The sequence below is a fragment of the Gossypium hirsutum genome, chromosome D06, assembly GCF_007990345.1.
Source record: "Gossypium hirsutum isolate 1008001.06 chromosome D06, Gossypium_hirsutum_v2.1, whole genome shotgun sequence".
In the NCBI taxonomy this organism is placed as follows: domain Eukaryota; kingdom Viridiplantae; phylum Streptophyta; class Magnoliopsida; order Malvales; family Malvaceae; genus Gossypium; species Gossypium hirsutum.
The window spans coordinates 64,018,890-64,036,246 of NC_053442.1; the positions used below are offsets into that span (position 1 = coordinate 64,018,890).

Here is a 17,357-nt window from a genome sequence, read left to right on the forward strand (position 1 = left end):
TAAATATCCCAAAATTTTAAGGTTATACCTCATTTAAATTAAAGTAAAAGTTTGAAAACTAAATGACAATTTTTTTAATGAATAACAATGATGTGGATTTTACTTTAGTTACATGGAAAATCAAAATTTAAAAGAAAACTCTAGGTCAAATTGTAAACTTTTGATTTTAGGTGCTAAAATATAGTTGGTGACTATCTTTGTATTTTAATATTCTATTAGGAACAACTAGTTATTAAGAAATTTTTTCCATTTTTAAACTAGAAAGCCAGCTGTGATCCAATTTCGTAAGGAGAAAAGATGGTAGCAGAGGAACCCAGACAAGTACCTAAGCTAGCGTAGAGTTGAAGCAAATAACCAAAAATTTCCCCATTTCCATGCACAAGACTTGACCGTTTCAAATTCCAACTATCTTTCACCAGATTTCTGCTACTGCATCTGCTCCAACTAAGCAGAACAGTCGAGACCAGTGCTAATTTGGTGGATCTAACCGGTAAGTCTACCTGTCTTCTTCGTATCTTTGGCTAAAAAAGTTAGATACTATGATTCCCTTCGACCTCAATCTGTTTGAAACCCCATCTTCTTTAACTTTATTTTTCTTTTACTTTTCCACATTACCTAACTTTATTTTTAACACAATTCACTTTGCATCCACATCTCATTTGTTTCCTTTGTTTCATCTTTCATTTACCAGAATCATGGGCAATTGCTTCTCCGTACAATGTGGTTTAGACAGTTTCCTTCTTCGTGGCTTGGATTTCATTGTTGGCCATGCTAATTTTGTCTGGAAGCTTAAACAAACTCTTCCAACTTTATCTGCTGCTCTTGAAGAACTGAAGGCGCGAAGAGTTGACGTGAAACGGAGGGTTGATCTTGCAGAACGAATACTATTGAAACCATTGGAGGAAGTTCAGCTATGGCTTTCAAAAGCAGAAACTATGATAACAGAGGCGGAGGAATTGGTTTCAAATGGTCCTCAACAAATGAATAACTTATGTCTCGGCGGCTGTGCTTCTAAGAGTTGCCTGTCTAGCTACAAGTTTGGGAAAAAAGTGAACAAAATGCTTCAAGAAATAAGTGATCTTAAGTGGGAAGGAGTTTTTGAGAAAGTAGCAGAGGATCCGCCTCCAGCTCCAGTGGTAGTAAGACCTGAAGAGCAGGCGGTTGCTCTAGAATCCACAATCCAAAAGGTATGGAGTTGCATTGTAGAAACAAATGTGGGGATCATTGGTCTCTATGGCTTGGGGGGCGTTGGCAAGACAACACTCTTGACCAAACTCAACAATAAGTTCAGCACCACACCAAATGATTTTGAAGTTGTTATCTGGGCGTTGGTATCTAAAGATTACGATGTTGAAAAGATTCAAGATAGGATTGGTGAAAATGTTGGTTTTCCACAATCCTGGAAGAATAAAAGTGTTGACCAGAAAGCTATAGATATCTGTGGGATGTTGAGTAACAAGAGATTTGTTGTATTATTGGATGATTTATGGAAGAAGGTGGATTTGAGCCTAGTTGGGATACCAGAACCAAGCCAAACAAAGAGTTCCAAACTTATTTTTACTACTCGATCTTGGGACGTATGTTGCTACATGGAAGCTAAAACGAAAATCAAAGTGGAGTGCCTGGAACCAGAGAAGGCTTGGGAATTGTTCCAAGACAAGGTTGGAGATGAAGCTCTCAACAGCCATCCAGATATTCCAAACTTAGCTAAACAAGTAGCTGAAAGGTGTGGTGGGCTGCCTCTTGCACTAATTACAATCGGTCGTGCCATGGCTTGCAAGACAACACTTGGGGAATGGAATTATGCAATTGAGATGTTGAAGCGATGTGCATTGCCACAAATGGAAGATGATGTGTTTTCACTTTTAAAATTCAGTTATGATAATTTGCCTAATGCCACAATGAGAAGTTGCTTCCTATATTGTTGTCTGCATCCTGAAGATTATTGTATTCCCAGAAAGAGATTAGTAGAATATTGGTTTTGTGAAGGGCTATTGATTGAATTTGATAGAATTAGTGAAGCTCAAATGCAAAGTGACCACATTATCAACTCTCTTCTGAATGCTTGTTTATTGGAAAATGGTGGTGAAATACATGGGGAAGAATGTGTAAAGATGCATGATGTGATCCGTGACATGGCCTTATGGATTACACGCAATTCTGAAGCAACAGAGAATAACTTTTTTGTAAAAGCAGGGGCTCAGTTATATGAAGAACCAGATGTTAAGGCATGGGAAAGTGTAAAAAGAATGTCAGTGATGACAAATAAGATTGAAGTTCTCAAAGAAACGCCCAAATGCCCTAACCTTCGAACCTTGTTTCTTAGCCAAAATGAGTTGCAAGTGATCAGCGATGGTTTCTTCCAATTTATGCCTCATCTGACTGTTTTGGATTTGTCAAGAAACCTTAGATTACGAGTGCTGCCTGAGGGAATTTCACAATTGGTTTGTCTAGAATGTCTTGACCTATCATTTACTGGTATATCAGAGTTGCCAAAAGGGTTGAAATCGTTGAGAAAACTAAAAATGCTGGACTTGAGTTACATGCACAATCTCAGAAAAATCCCACAACATTTGATATCTAGTTTTTCGCAGTTGCAAATATTCCTAATGTGGTGGTCGGGATGCGGAGATTATCCTAATGAAGACAATGTTTTGTATGGTGGCAATGAAAAGCTTATAGGGGAGTTGAAAGGTTTGCAACGTTTGAGTATACTAAGGATACAGAAAAGGCATGTTTGGTCTAGAATGGGAAAATGAAGCCCCTTAAGATGCTTTTTTTTCCTTCTTTCAAGTCTCTTCCTGTATGAAATATAGAAAAACGTAAAAATTGCAAAGTGGTACATTGTTGTGTGATGTTTGAATTTTGAGAAAATAACTCTACTTATTTAGTTGCAGTTTGCAAATATATTTTAAATTATTTCACTTTAGGCTTACATGTATATATTTTCTATTTTTAAATTATTTTACTTTTAATGTATTAATATTTATTAAATTTGTATGTTTTACATCATAATATTATGATTCTTACATATTTAATTTTATGTGATATAAATTACATAATATATAAAAATAAAATAATATTATGATTTAAGTAACGGATGTTGGAGCTCCTTGGCCTATATTTTAAATGGATCAATTTTTTTATTGTTTAAACCAAATTTTCGGGTTTTTTTTCTTTTAACTAAACTCTCCCTCAATGGGCATTTAATTTTAAACTAATATTCTGACACTTGAATAGATTTATCTTAATAATTTTAAAGTCAAAAAATAATTTCAGTAAAAAACCTCTTTTAATATTTAATTTTTCATTCATAAAATTCGTAATGAACTGTAATATCAAATTTTTTCTCTCTCATTTGTCATGTCAATCACCACTACAATACTTAATTATCCTCTTACAATAATTAATTTCACCGTCGTCATCGTTGTTTTCATGCCCATCTAAATGGAGTCTTAATTGGTTGAGTAGAAACTGCACCCAAATTTACTAAACTGTTACTAATTTTGTGTTTTGGTCATTCATATTCAAAAAGTTACAAAATGATTACTAAATTGTTCAAAAGTTTTCATTTAAATCACTAAACTACTCAAAATTTTTTATTAAGCCAATGGTTGTTAAGTTGTTGTTTTTCCTAAGTCCGGTTAGCAAGCTTCAAGCAATGGTTCCACGCTTGATATGATGTATCAGTACCCACTGACCAATAAAAGAACACGCCTTAGATCCAAATCAATATGACCATCAATGTCGGAGACTGGGAAAGAAAGTTGTTTAGATTTTGTTCGCAGATTCGTGTTTAAAACCATTTCATGAAAAAAATTGAGCTGTAAAAGAGAAGGGAAAGGAGAGCTTTTGATTGGTGCAGGTGGTGTGAACCAACAAGGCCATACAACAACGATTTTAACAATCTAATGATTCAAGTGAAAATTTTTAAATAATTCAGTGACCATTATGTAACCTTTTGAAGTTAAGTGATCAAAATGTAAATTTACTAGTAGTTGAGTAATTGTGGTTGCAATTTACCCTCTTTCAATTCAATCATGTGCAGACAAATAAATGATTATTTACACCATGAGCCACTCAACTAATTAAATTAAAAATGAATTTTTACAATTATTCTTGAATATCATTCCAATTGAACCATTATTACCATATGAACAACATTCGACAATGAAGTCAAGGCAAAGCTAGGCACTTTTTTTTGACCGAATTTTAGTTGTATGTTTTTATGAGGATTAAAAGATAATTTTTATTATTTTAATAATTTATATATTTATAATTTTCTAACTTTTTTAAAGGTTGAATCAAAATTTTCATTTTTTTAGGTTAAATTGCAATTTAATATTTTATAAAATTTAAAAAACCCAAACTAAGCTCTTTTATTGGGTAATGTAATTTTTTATTCGAACTTAGAAATTAAATCCGTTTTGATATATATATATATATTTGTTCACTTTGGTATTTAAACTTTTACAACAAAGTTCATTTTAGTCTTTGAACTTGAAAAAATATAACAATTTGATGTGACACACCAAACTATTACATTTTTTTCCCCAAATCTAGAGATTAAAATAGACTTAAACATCTAGCTATCAAAATTAAATATCAATGTGAGCAAAGAAAAAAAAGTATAAATTCCAAAATGGGGTAAAAATTATATAACTCCAATTTATTTAATAAGAATTATCAACTAACTTATCAAACATATACCGATATAATACAGAAAAGAAAATGATCAAGTCTACAGTGGCCTATGCCGAAGTTGGGGGATCAAACATATAGCATTTTGTCTAAAAGTTGCTTCACACGTTTGCAGGACCTCTGGCTAGTCTAGAAAGAGAATGATAGATAGAGATCCAAAGATGGTTAAGAGATAACACCTCTCGAAAATTTTGTGCCGTCTCTTCTGCAGCACGTTTACTTATGGAATTCTCCAAAACTGCAAGCAATTTAGAGGCATGGGATTTGGCATCATCCACACTTGTAGCACTCATCATCTCCCTCACAAACAAGTCCACCCATTCAGCACCGCACCATCAGCAAGCATATTTTCAGAGGCTGATTGATTCTGAATAGTCACAGCAGCAGCAGCAGCAGCAACAGCTTCTCCATTATTAGTTAATATACCTGCAATTTCAATGCAGATGCGAGATTCCCTTTGCAAAGTGACAACTGTCCAGCTTAAACAGATGGCCTGTCACACTATCACACACAGCACAACAATTAAACATAGAATAATTGATGTTGTGGTATCAGCCTTCAATTTAGTCAATGTTGATGATTCTAACCACACTACAATATTGGAACTTGGAAGCATAAAGCTAGGGACATGGACATAGGATGTCAAAATTAAAATGAAGATTTGTCACTTGATAATGATTCTGATAAGAGTTGAAAGAAGAAATGGCAACTAGCGGCAGAAGATTTTGTTTTGCATTTATTGATTTGCAAAGCATATTCATCAATTGGATGCATAATATAAACTTTTCCAGTTCATCATAGAAACGCTTTTGCAAATCAACCATCAATCAACAATTAAACTATTAAATAAAAAAATATTGATCAGAAACTCAGCTGGCAATGCTAAATTTAAATGAATATAATTGCAAAAAATAGGGGTATACCCTGCTCAGCAGTTGTGCCCAGTTCCTCAACAGGACAAGTCTTTTCCCCTCTACCCTCTGCTGCTCCTAAGCAAAGATCCTCCAGACTCTTGATGGCAGTGTCTATATCATTGCCACATTCTAATAGCGCTTGCTCCTGAAGCAGAAGCGAATAATTGCTAACTATAATGGAAGAAAGGGATGAATCACTATTTCAACAGCCAATACTAATCCCTCGATCAACAATGCAACAATAAAATCAAAGAGTTTAAAAGCTATGCATGCAACAGAAAGAAGACAAAAAAGCTAAATCTTATTTACAGTAATGGAACGAATAAAGAAAACCCTACACAAAGAATTGATTAATGATAATCATACAAGTAAGCAACTATATGCTCCAACTTAATCTAGAACTTGCAAAAAAAGGACCGGAATACAAGCTAACATCAGAGATTTTCAATTAGCAGCCCCTTTCATGGTCTAAATCCACACAACTACAATTGTTCGAATATCAAATGAAGACTTAAACATTCAGTTTTCTATTCACTCTAACAAGCAATACTTAACGTGGTATTATATCATGTTATAATCTCATCACATTCGTTTTACGAATACCATCGGAAACCCCACGTGCCATTTCCATTTGTCCACACAGGAAGTATATACGGATCAAAGCATTTTTGCACAAGAACATTAGAACCGAACCCAAATTTCACCACATGACAATACTTTCCCCGTGAAAACCCAACGTTTCTGTCAAAACCCTTGAAGAGGAAAGGAAAGGTGTAATTATCAGGCTTAACATTCAGTTTTAACACATTGAAATCCCATATTTTGGACAATCTATCCTACAGTAACCTTGGGTCATTGTGTTCCCAAGGAAGACAGTTTTCGGTTCGGGAATTTGATCGAACAGTTTGAGTACATGGTCCATGTCACCAAGTTCATACATACAAGAGGAAATAACTGTGCAAAAGCAAAATGGGTGGTCTTGTTAGGGCTCGGCAGCGGATTTGCTTGTGTTGGTCCATGGATTTGCTGTGCATGAGTCTACTAAACATCAAAGTTCAGTAAATAAAAATATGAAAGCTCAGAGGCGCCGTTGATATCGTCTTGAAATCAGACGATTGAGAAGAACCCAACTCCGATACAGCGCAGCTATCGTCAAAGCTTCATAGAAGAATGCACCAGCCGGGAATCGAACCCGGGTCTGTACCGTGGCAGGGTACTATTCTACCACTAGACCACTGGTGCTCGTTGATAATTTGGAGAAATATAAGTAATAGCTTCTGTTTATGAAAATAATATTCAATGTTACACCGTTTTGTTTTTTATTTTATTGATTGAGGTAACTAGGTAAATGAACAAAGATTTTTGAGAATTGAAGGGAATTTCATAATGTGATGGAAGAAGGAAAAAGATGGGAAAAAGAGTTTGTAACCAAAAAATAAAAGGTAAAAAACAAAAAAAGAGAAAGCATGTATCTAATTAATGTAATTAATTGAATGAATGGTTGGATTTAAGCATTAATTTAAGCATGGTTCTACTACTTCGCAAGCTGCTGAAGAATGAAACCGTGAAGAATGAAATCGTGGAAGATGCTTCTAAGGTTATTCACTTAATAAAGATTAACTGAGGGTTGTTCTCGTAGTTAATTTACCATTATAGAAGGGCTAGTGGTCTGAGACTGTTCCTCGATCACTATAATCGACTCATTGATTGGAGGAGAAAATTCATTTTTTTGAACCAGGTCAAAGCCAAAGTCAAAATCACGCCTGAAGCTAGAGTTTCTAGTCATATTTCTTTATTCGGATTTAACTTCGGTTTGTTTATTTTTATTTCATTTTTATTACTATTTCATTTTTCTGTTATTTAGTTACATTCAAATTTAATCCCCTTTGTGTTTCATATAATTGACGTAAGTTGTAGGTACGAAATTTGCCTACGACACATTATTGTTACAATGAATTATAGATTGAAATGGATCAGGCCTTATGGGATCAACTCTACTTCCTATATTCCAAATTTTTGTTCTATTTAGGTGTGAAATTTATTTTTGGTGGATTCAGCATCATCAAAGTTGCTTTACTTTCTTTCTTCTCAAAAAATAAAGAAATAAAAAAAGAGACAAAAAAATAAACAGCACTAATTACTCCACCTAAGGTTATGAGTAACATCTTAAGAACTGTGACCAATTAAGTAACTGAAGAGGGGTGCTTGTGTTTTCATTCCATTGACGTCAAACTCTAGTGCACTAAATCCTTTACCTTCACCTATAATAAGAACCCATTCAACATCAAATCTAAGTTCTTCAAACACCTTAGCTTCCTCAACATCAATACCTTCTATTAATTCACTCACAACTCAAAATTCAAACTCAATAGCAACACCAATCTTTCCTTCATCTATATCTCAAAACACTTCAACTATTAACAAGTTTGAATTTTGAGATATAGATGAAGTGTTTTGATGAAGCAAAGAGGAAGGCAGTGGGTTGTAGATGTTTATTCAAAATTAAGAGACGTCTTGATGGTAGTATAGCTTGTTATAAAGCTAGCTTAGTAGACTACTCCTAAGACTGCTGATAATGACTTGACTTCATAGAGAACTATAGCATTGTCGTAAAAGATAGCACAATCAGAATTCCAAGTGAAAGTAGTTCTCACTAATAGTTGGAAGGGGAGGCAAATTGACATTAATAATGCCTTTAAAAATGGTGATTTAAGGGAACAGGTGTATATGATGCAAGCTCTTAGGTTTGAGAAGACATATGGTAGTGGTAGACAATTGGTTGTCGGTTACATAAAGGCTTTATATGGTCTAAATCAAGCCCCAAAAGCGTGGTTTGAAAACTCAAAAAGTACCTTATTTGTTTGGGATTTTTACAATGTAAAGCTGATGTATCTTTATTTATTCCAAGGAAAGAATAAAGAAGAGCATACTTCCTGGTATACGCAGATGATATTGTCATCAGTGGGGATGACCATGCTGAAATTGAATCATGACCTTGGAGAAATAAGTTTCTATCTTGGAGTATAGACACAAAGTTTTAGTGGGAAGATGTTGCACCAAAAGAAATACATTATTGAGCTGCTTTAAGATGCAGGAATGAGAATTGCAAGTCAATGCCTACTCCTATGGTTAGTTCACCAGGGCTGTTAACCATTGATGGCAGCTTATTGGAAGATCCTAGCATAGTTGGGAAGCCTCAGTATCTTCCAGCTACTTGACCAGAAATCACATATAGTGGGATTAAGGTTAGTCAATACATGAACCAATATTGTACCTCACATTGTGTAGCAGTGAAGAGGATCTTGAGATATTGTAAGGGGACTACATATCAAGGGTTATTGTTCAAGCATCCTCAATCTACGAGCAAGTGGCATATTAGATGCTGATTAGGGATAGAAGTTCCACTTCAGGATAAATAATCTTTCTTGGGGGTAATCCTATTTCATGGTGCCTACGGAAACAACCTATGGTAGCTTTATCTACAGCCAAGGTATAATATAAGAGTGTAGCTAATACTATTTTTGAGTTGGTTTGGATTAAGCCACTCTTAGCAGAACTTGGAGTTGATCTTGAAACAGTTCCTGTACTATTGTGTGGCAATACAAGTGTGGTTGCTATGTCTAGTAATCCTGTGTTACATGCCAGATCAAAGCAAGTGGAGCTTCAGTTACATTTTGTTTGAGATCATGTGGAGATGAGAAGCTTGAGGTTAATTGTATGCCAACAAGTGAGCAGATTGCTGACATATTGACAGAGCCATTGACTGAAGGTGTCCTTTCTTATTCACGAAAGAAACTTGGATTGATGACACATGCTACTAAAGATTGATATTTTTCAATAACCAGCACGTGTTATATATGTTGAAGAGTGGTATACATGTTACAATTAAGTTGTTAGTAACTGAAGTAATTAGTTAGTAGTCAATTAAGTTTGTATGCTATGACACCCTACACTCGACCTAGTCGCCAGATCTAAATGCATGATGCCACATTAGGTTACCGTACAACTAAAACAAAATTTAACTTCCAATACTAAGCAACTTGGCATTCAAACAAAAACATGTTTAATGAATGCCAAATGATATTATTCGATACATTTAGAGATTAAAAGTAATCAAACTTGGAGTTAAGAATCGAATCTAAACTTTTATCAATTAAGACATTATAGGTCCATACCACCAAAACATACCAAAAGAATCAAAGTATCCATTAGATCACAAAACTCAACCTATCAAAACTATCAAATGTGCACCGAGTCTACAGACTCAACCTAGGTACATGCCAATAATTAAATACATACATATAAAAGGGTACAAACTAAATCCAGTTGAGCTGAGCCTGACTTGGATGCTTTACGACTTCGATCTACTAAAACCTGTTACAACTTTAAACTGTAACTACCTTACATATCTTCTACGGAACACCATAAAAAGTTGATATTAGAATTATTTGAAATTAGTAGCAATAAGAGACCAAATCAATATATATTACTGCTACGGACTAATAACAACTTACACACAATCGAGTGGCTTCCTCAAATTAAAGTTGAAGGCTGGTTATAGCTACTCAATCAAATGTTGTCTTTGTTCCATTCCCATCCACTGGCAAGAGGAGCCCAATAGAAGATGAATATTGTTGAAACTGCACTCAAATTAACATTTTCAGCTCATGAGGTTAGATTCAAGCCTTATATCAACTAAAACAAATGAAATTTGAAATATACAATGAACTCAGCATAAGACAACACAGACGAACACAGCTCAACAACAGCAGCAGAAGTAGTAATAATAACAACAACAACAAGGCATTATTATTCTTGACGGCCAGATATTGCAATCTCACATCCTCCATAGCTTGAAAGAAAATATTTACTAATAATTCTTTATTTTTTCTGATAATTATCAAACAATAATTCTATTCTAACTAAATCGAGCTCTTCTAATAGTCCTAGTTCAACAAAATTTTTACCGGTTGAATGAACCAAAGAACAAATATTCAATTTTTTTGATAGTCACACATGTAAAGACAGATTCAAGGTTAACATAAGCGATACAGTACCTGTTTTACAATCTCTTCACACTTACTAATCAATTGCTGAACTTTAGCAGCTCCAGATTCTCTTACCATACTGGTCTTTAACGTTATGGAGTCCACCTAATAAATTTAAGAAATACAAATGGGGAGTTGTTGAGCAACTTCTGGTAGAAAGTAGAGACAATGTGGTACCATGGAATAAAAATACATGTCAATTACCTCTGCTACTACATCTTCAACCTTCTTCTGCCTTGCTTCCAGCTCACACCGCTTAGACAACACCTCCGACTTCACACTGTTCAAATGTTTGGTAGATTCCTCAAACTTGAGATCTCTTTCTTTTTGTAACTGCCTTTTGTGTTCTTCCAATTGTACAACTAATAAAATAATAAAGATAAAAGGTTTAAGCAGCTACATAGTGGTTTAAATTTAAAAACAGACAATAATACAACATAGCTGGAATAAGAACCTGCCTTTTCCTAGCCGTTCAATCAGTTTAGCTTCAAGTGACTTGTCTAACACAACATCATCACTTAACTTAGCTTTCAAACCCTTGCATTCTTTTTCAACTGATTTCGCAGAGTTCACCTATTCAAATGAACAATGCTATAAACTTATTAAGTGGTTCTCAAGCAAAGTAAAAAGGCTAGCATTCAAAAATCAAAACTTTTCCTTTTAGGAACAATTAAGAGTTGCAACTTTATTAAAAGCTAAAACTGATATTTATTTGAAAATCAAGTAGGTTTATTTTTGTTCCCCCCACCCCACCCCCCCCCTTTTTTTTTCTTTTTCTGAGAAGGGGATGGGAGAGGATTTTGTTCCAAAAGACAAGCCATAGAAAACTTAATAGTGGAGGCCAAAGACATTGCTACTCAGTTTTAGAGAAAAGTACAAAAAGGGAACTGGCCCACAGTCTGTGTACCTGTTCATGTATAGCTTGCATCAAGGCAAAGTGCTTCGACATTTTCTTTAGAGCCTGTAGCAACACCCAATATCAATAATAAGTTATCCGTTGCTTTCTACCATATGAAGTTTATAATGCGTTCATGTCAACTAGATGCCCATGCACTTTAATGCTTTTCCAGATATTTAGCTTTCTGAATATCTTTCTAGTTGGCTCTTCTGATGTATCGTTAACTAGTAATGTTTCATTTATTTCTGCTATTTGAGATATTTTGTCACCTTTGTTTGATAAAAATGTACACATTTCAACAATAATTGGTTGAAATGTGAAGGAAAAAGTGCTTACTTTGATTGCTAATAGATACACAAAAGTTCAGATTTAACAGTATGAAAGAATATAGAAGCAAGCTTCCTAAGGGAAAATCTAAAGTTTGATAGCCCAATGATAGATCAATCTGTTCATAACTCAAATGCATGCATGAGAACATGCTTTCATCCCTGCTCATATTATTTGTCTAAGGCTCCCAACAGAATCCTATCTTTTAGGAGCAATACATGATTCCGGATTTTTCCAACAGAACAGGATACAAAAGAGAGAGTGAAGCAAGAAGTTCACCGATAACATATGATTGAACACAATGAGGACGGAGATACAAACAGAAGACAACAGGATCTTGCACAAAAGGTGAGGTGTGCAATTTTTAACTCTTACATGAAACAGATAACTGTGCATTCTTCTAATATTAAGAATAATAAATTATGAACATTGTCGTGATGCATTCTGTCACATGTAGGAATGCATTTAATTAAATGAAATAATGCAAGCTAAACTCTCATCCACTCAGCTTTCAGATGAATGATGATAAGTCTGACAATGACACGTGATACCATGGTTTATGACAATAAGCATACCTTGCTGTAGACCTCAACAGTGGCAGTTTTCTCCTGAAAAGACTGCATAGCCGACCTTTCAGCATACTTTGCCTCATCTCGAGCTAATTTCTTCTCCTCTAAAGCTCTCTTTTTGGCAAAATAAAAGTATAGAAAGAAACACGGAGAATAATGTTTTAGTGCAAAAGGGCAGTCATACCATCCACAAAGCAGTGAATAACAAGCTACCTAACCTACATTAAATACTCCAATCAACATGACAATTTACCAAAGAAAAGTGATTAGCACTATATTTACTTTTCATATAAATGCTAAAGGAAAACAACTTTAAATACTGCATGATGATTATGGCGCTTGCCATATGCCTGAAAGATCTAAAAACAAAGTTGAATCAAAAACTGAAACAAAGTTGAATCAAAACTGAAACTTTAGATACTAGAAAAATGTACAAGTATAGACACCTCTACTTGAAAGGATGTGATAAGAATTGAAAGGTGCCAAATCGGATATGCAACTACTCAATGGTTCTAACAAAGATGAAAAATAATGATTAAATAAAAAGTGCGAGGGACGAAAGTAACAAGCAATAAGAGGGCATGAGAAAAAGCCGCCTACAACCAGAAAAGGAAAAGAAAGCATGAGAAAAAGCCGCCTACAACCAGAAAAGGAAAAGAAAATCATGTAAAGTTTTAGATGTGCATGAAAGGTTAGATGACAACAATACTATAGTAATATAAAGGTGGTTTCAAGCTTGATAGCAAACACATAAATCAGGGTACATATGCTAGCAGGATAATTAGGTCCTCAGTGGAACATGATTCTATTTTATGTTTTCTATCAAAGTTAGATGCCCTAGTCATGCATGCCAGATACAATTTTTGTTCACAACAATTAGGACAGCTATGTATAATGTGTCTCGGTGTAAGCTAGAATTTTCCAAATCCTGAGACTAAAAGTGTAATTGCACAATACCACTGGTAGAAAAATAAATAACCATATATAAAAACACAAACCACAAAAAAATAAACTCATACGAGAATCCCATTTGGAGATATGCACCTGTAGTTTATCTGGTGACTGAACTATTTTTGAACGCAGATTTGCATTTTCTTGGACACTTTGAACCAGGTCAAACTCTGCCTTAGAAATCTGTAAAGAAGAGGTTTGTCATAAAAAGCAATAATAAATAGCACTCACACTTAAAGAGGGGAAACTATAATGCACGTATAAAGCCAAAATCACATTGAACCTAAAATTTTAAAACAGTTACTGAAAAAGGGAATCTACATTAGGATCAAATGGTGGTCTAATCCTAAAAAAGAAAAAAAGAAGATCCTCCACACAAGTGACGAATATGATGTATCTCACCATTTTAATAGGAACCCAGATCAAACACTACAATGAAAAAATCCTTCAGGTTCAAAGACATGGTTTACTTAGGTGAAAATACATTGACAACACACAGCACAAAATCTTTAGTTATCCATAATTTGTACACACAGATGACAGATCTAAATCTAAGCACATAATATGGTCAAAAACTTTGGAGTATAAGTATTTTCTTAAATGTCAACTTGAAAAACATGTATAGGTTAACTCTCCTCTCAAAGTTGAACACTTGCCACCATGTCTACGTCAGTGAAATAAAGCTTTTGTAAGGAGTACTAACATTCTAACCTTCTCATCCATTTGCCCAGTCTTCTCCTTCAAATTCCGAAAAGAAGTTCTCAGTGACATCTGGTTACTGTTGAGGCCAGCAATCAACTCACGCAATTCTTTAACTTTTGATTCTATCTCTTGAACTAGTGGTAACTCCCTTTCTCTTGCTTCACTGTAACCTGCAATCTCTTCATTCAACTGCATGGCAGAGATACGGTGAAAATTGATCTTTATGCTAAAGTATCACATGTCATTCTGCAAATACCTGAGAAATCTTAGCCTCCCACTCCTTCCGCTGATCATCTAGAAGGGCCAGTTCCTCTACAATCGGTCTTAGAAGATTCATTTTTGTTTCTCTGAGATGGAAATCAACAAACACAATACCTTAATGCATGCAAGGCTGGAAAAGATTGGAAAACTGATTAAAGGAAATTTACTCTGAACCAGAATTTCTAATAAAAGGCCATCAGAAAAGAAAACTAATCTGAGAAAATTGGGATTAAAAATATCTGCATATTGCATGGTTTAAAAACGTAAATTACTACTTAGAATATCATGCCTAACATCATCATTCCTTTTATAGCAGAATGATATATCAATCATCCCAGAAAACCACAACGTGACACATCATATAGGCTTTTCCATGCTAATTACAAGGATTCAGAAGTTAATAAAACATTTCAAATTATTGAAAACTATAAAACCATTTATGTTCTATGCTGACATAGTAAATTTAAATAAACATTTCACATCCAAACTACTTGAACCTACAACTGAACTGATTAAAGAGGGCTATATAACAATTTCTTGTTTCTAAACCTAACCACTAAATGAGGCAACTAAAACTGAAGCAAATCAAAACCAAAACTTTTCAAGCCAGGCAATGCGTACTTATAAAGACAAAAATTGAGGATTCCGCTGAGGAAATGCTCGGTCCGACGCGGATCAGGTTTGATCAAATCCCTAAGGTTAAATTGCATCGGACAATTAAGAGAAGCCATCACCTCTCTTAGCCTGCAATACAAATTCATAACCTGGAATGACCCGATTAGAAGATCCGGGTTCTCAATTTGCTCCAATGCTGAAAACTCAACTTGCCCTTGGTCTTCCCTGCAAAAAGTAAATAATATTATAAAAAAATATATCAAAAGAAAAAGAAGAAAGGAAATTAGTTCTATGGGGGGAAGGAGCGGACTCGTTGAGAGCGTCGAGGTAGATAAGGAGGCGCGTGTAAAGATTAGAGACGAAATCGGGTTTGATATTCTTGAAATCGTTGTCAGTGACGGCGGCGATCTGTGACTCCGCCAGGATTGAAATTATGTCACTACGTGAGAGTATAGGGTAATCGAATGACGACATTTCCTAGGTTCGAATTCGAGTGGTTGGTTGCCGAGAAAGTGAAGGATAAATATCGGTGAGAGTGTTAGGGGGCAAAATTAAAACTGGAAAAAAATAAATAAAACAAGGTGAATTAAACGGTGAGTAAGAACGATCTCTTGCTCCCGCACACTGCCGCAGACATCCTTTGCTAAATCAAATAAAAAACAGTATCTCGTTGTTGCTATCAGTCTCGATCCCTCACTCCCTTGCTATTTTAATTTACAAACCGAAAATTAGAATTTCGTACTGAAATTTTCTGTTTGGTTGATGAGAAACGGATGGGATTCAAATTCGGGCTTAGGCTTGGCTTAGAAGGTGAGGAGTTTCTTTATATGGCGATTATGGACTGGTTGGAGAAGAAAGGGAATGGATTTTTTTTTTTTTTTGAACAAGGGAATGGAATTATTTGTTTTTCATTTTTGGTATTTTTTTGAAAAAGTGCGGGTTGGCGCGTTGCTGCTCAAGATTTTTTATATATGGGTAAATTACTAAATTAGTCACTTTTGTTTATCTAATTTACAATTTAGTCATTTATATTTGAAATATTACTATTTTAATTCAGAAAGATCCTTTTCAAGTTTGAATTTGTTCATTTGGAATATGGGTTCTTCTACTTCATCTGTATTTACTTATTTATTATTTTTATTATTTTTCCCCTCTTTTTTTGATTTTTTTTTTATTCCCTTCCATTATTCTTTAAGTCCCATGGGTTTGATCCTATAGAATTTGACCCATTTTTTCATTGAGCGAAGGGTACTAAATAAATCAGATTGATCTTTTGATCAAAAGCAGTATGTGAAATCTTCGATTTTCCTCTTTCTCTATCCCTATCCCATAGGTACAGTATTTGAATCAATAGAGAACATTTTTCTCCTATATGAATCAATATTATTACATTCCAATTCCTTACTGATACCCACCAAGGAAAATCCCGAATTGGATCCCAAATTGACGGGTTAGTGTGGGCTTATCCATGCGGTTATGCACTCTTCGAATAGGAATTACGTTATCATGTTATAACATTTTAATCAATGAGTCATTAATTACTATTAATGGCAAAACTGTAAGGTGATGTAACACATTAAATAATAATTTCAAATAAAAATTTTAGATTAAATTGTATATTGATCCTTATATTTTTTTTCATTTTTAACAATTAATTTTTTTTCTTTTATGTTCTTTTAACTTTTTTTTTATTTTTCATTTTAATTTATTGTAATGTGATTTTTCTATGTTTTTCATTTGTTAAAACTAATCTACAACCTTACCTCACTCGAAAAATTAAAATTTTTTAAAAAATAAGAACATAGAGACTAATTTTAACATATAGAAAATATAAAAAAAAAACTATATTAAAAAAATTGGTTCGTGTTTTTTAAACAAAATACCGCACATTAACCGTAAATTTTTTCAACTAAAACGTTATCATCCTTAGTCATGCATATGGGTTTGAGGTACGATCATTTGTTGGAACATATATTTGACATGAATATATTTATTAAAGAACTTTTCTTTTTGGTATTCCGGAATTTACAGTGTCATATATTTAAATATTCATTAGGCACGAACTCTTAATATTTCAAAAATGAAACGCCAAAAGCAAGAAGAAATTATAGGAACAACTAAATCTAACAATGGAAGCCAGTTCATAAAACTTCAATAAGATTCTTTCAGTTAAACAAGATTAACATGAGGCTTCCTCAATTTATCTCATAAATGAACCAATTATTGTTTAATTAAAGAGAAAAAATTTCAATTTATCAATAACCCAAATCTAGTATGACTATTAGATATAATTGTATATTTTAAAATTTTTTTACATATCTAAAAGATAATATATTATATAAATATAATCGAACCCAAATATAAAACATAC

At 34.0% G+C, this 17,357-nt stretch overlaps 2 protein-coding genes, 1 long non-coding RNA gene and 2 other non-coding genes across 10 annotated transcripts; 1 reads left to right on the top strand and 4 right to left on the bottom strand.

Annotated features, from left to right (window-relative positions):
• Nucleotides 1–193: 193 nt before the first annotated feature.
• On the top strand, nt 194–2,890 carry LOC107944905 (probable disease resistance protein At1g52660). The gene is made up of 2 exons (XM_041096178.1): nt 194–490; nt 692–2,890. Exon 2 carries the CDS (start codon nt 696–698, stop codon nt 2,757–2,759), a length of 2,064 nt encoding a protein of 687 aa, XP_040952112.1. The 5' UTR covers nt 194–490; nt 692–695; the 3' UTR covers nt 2,760–2,890.
• A 1,997-nt stretch (nt 2,891–4,887) lies between these two features.
• Nucleotides 4,888–6,843, bottom strand: LOC121218640 (uncharacterized). The gene is made up of 2 exons (XR_005915160.1): nt 5,625–6,843; nt 4,888–5,202 (listed from the first exon to the last, which is right to left on the bottom strand). It is a non-coding gene; the product is annotated as an uncharacterized lncRNA (long non-coding RNA).
• On the bottom strand, nt 6,690–6,776 carry LOC121218987 (small nucleolar RNA snoR114). The gene has a single exon (XR_005915468.1). It is a non-coding gene; the product is annotated as a small nucleolar RNA snoR114 (small nucleolar RNA).
• On the bottom strand, nt 6,787–6,857 carry TRNAG-GCC (transfer RNA glycine (anticodon GCC)). The gene has a single exon. It is a non-coding gene; the product is annotated as a tRNA-Gly (tRNA).
• Nucleotides 6,858–9,740: 2,883 nt separating this feature from the next.
• On the bottom strand, nt 9,741–15,904 carry LOC121218639 (kinetochore protein NUF2 homolog). 6 transcript variants are annotated; one of them, XR_005915157.1, is made up of 12 exons: nt 15,297–15,904; nt 14,993–15,211; nt 14,367–14,457; nt 14,120–14,299; nt 13,502–13,591; nt 12,464–12,571; nt 11,571–11,624; nt 11,122–11,236; nt 10,868–11,025; nt 10,699–10,768; nt 10,130–10,255; nt 9,741–9,989 (listed from the first exon to the last, which is right to left on the bottom strand). XR_005915157.1 is itself a non-coding variant. In XM_041096180.1 (11 exons), exons 1-11 carry the CDS (start codon nt 15,458–15,460, stop codon nt 10,185–10,187), a joined length of 1,320 nt encoding a protein of 439 aa, XP_040952114.1. In that variant the 5' UTR covers nt 15,461–15,904; the 3' UTR covers nt 9,741–10,184. The 6 variants fall into 6 exon arrangements, 2 of the variants coding, with proteins under 2 accessions (XP_040952114.1, XP_040952113.1); XR_005915156.1 differs by having other exon boundaries at nt 10,673–10,768; XR_005915158.1 differs by having other exon boundaries at nt 9,741–10,255; nt 10,673–10,768; nt 11,118–11,236; nt 15,297–15,893.
• Nucleotides 15,905–17,357: the final 1,453 nt, after the last annotated feature.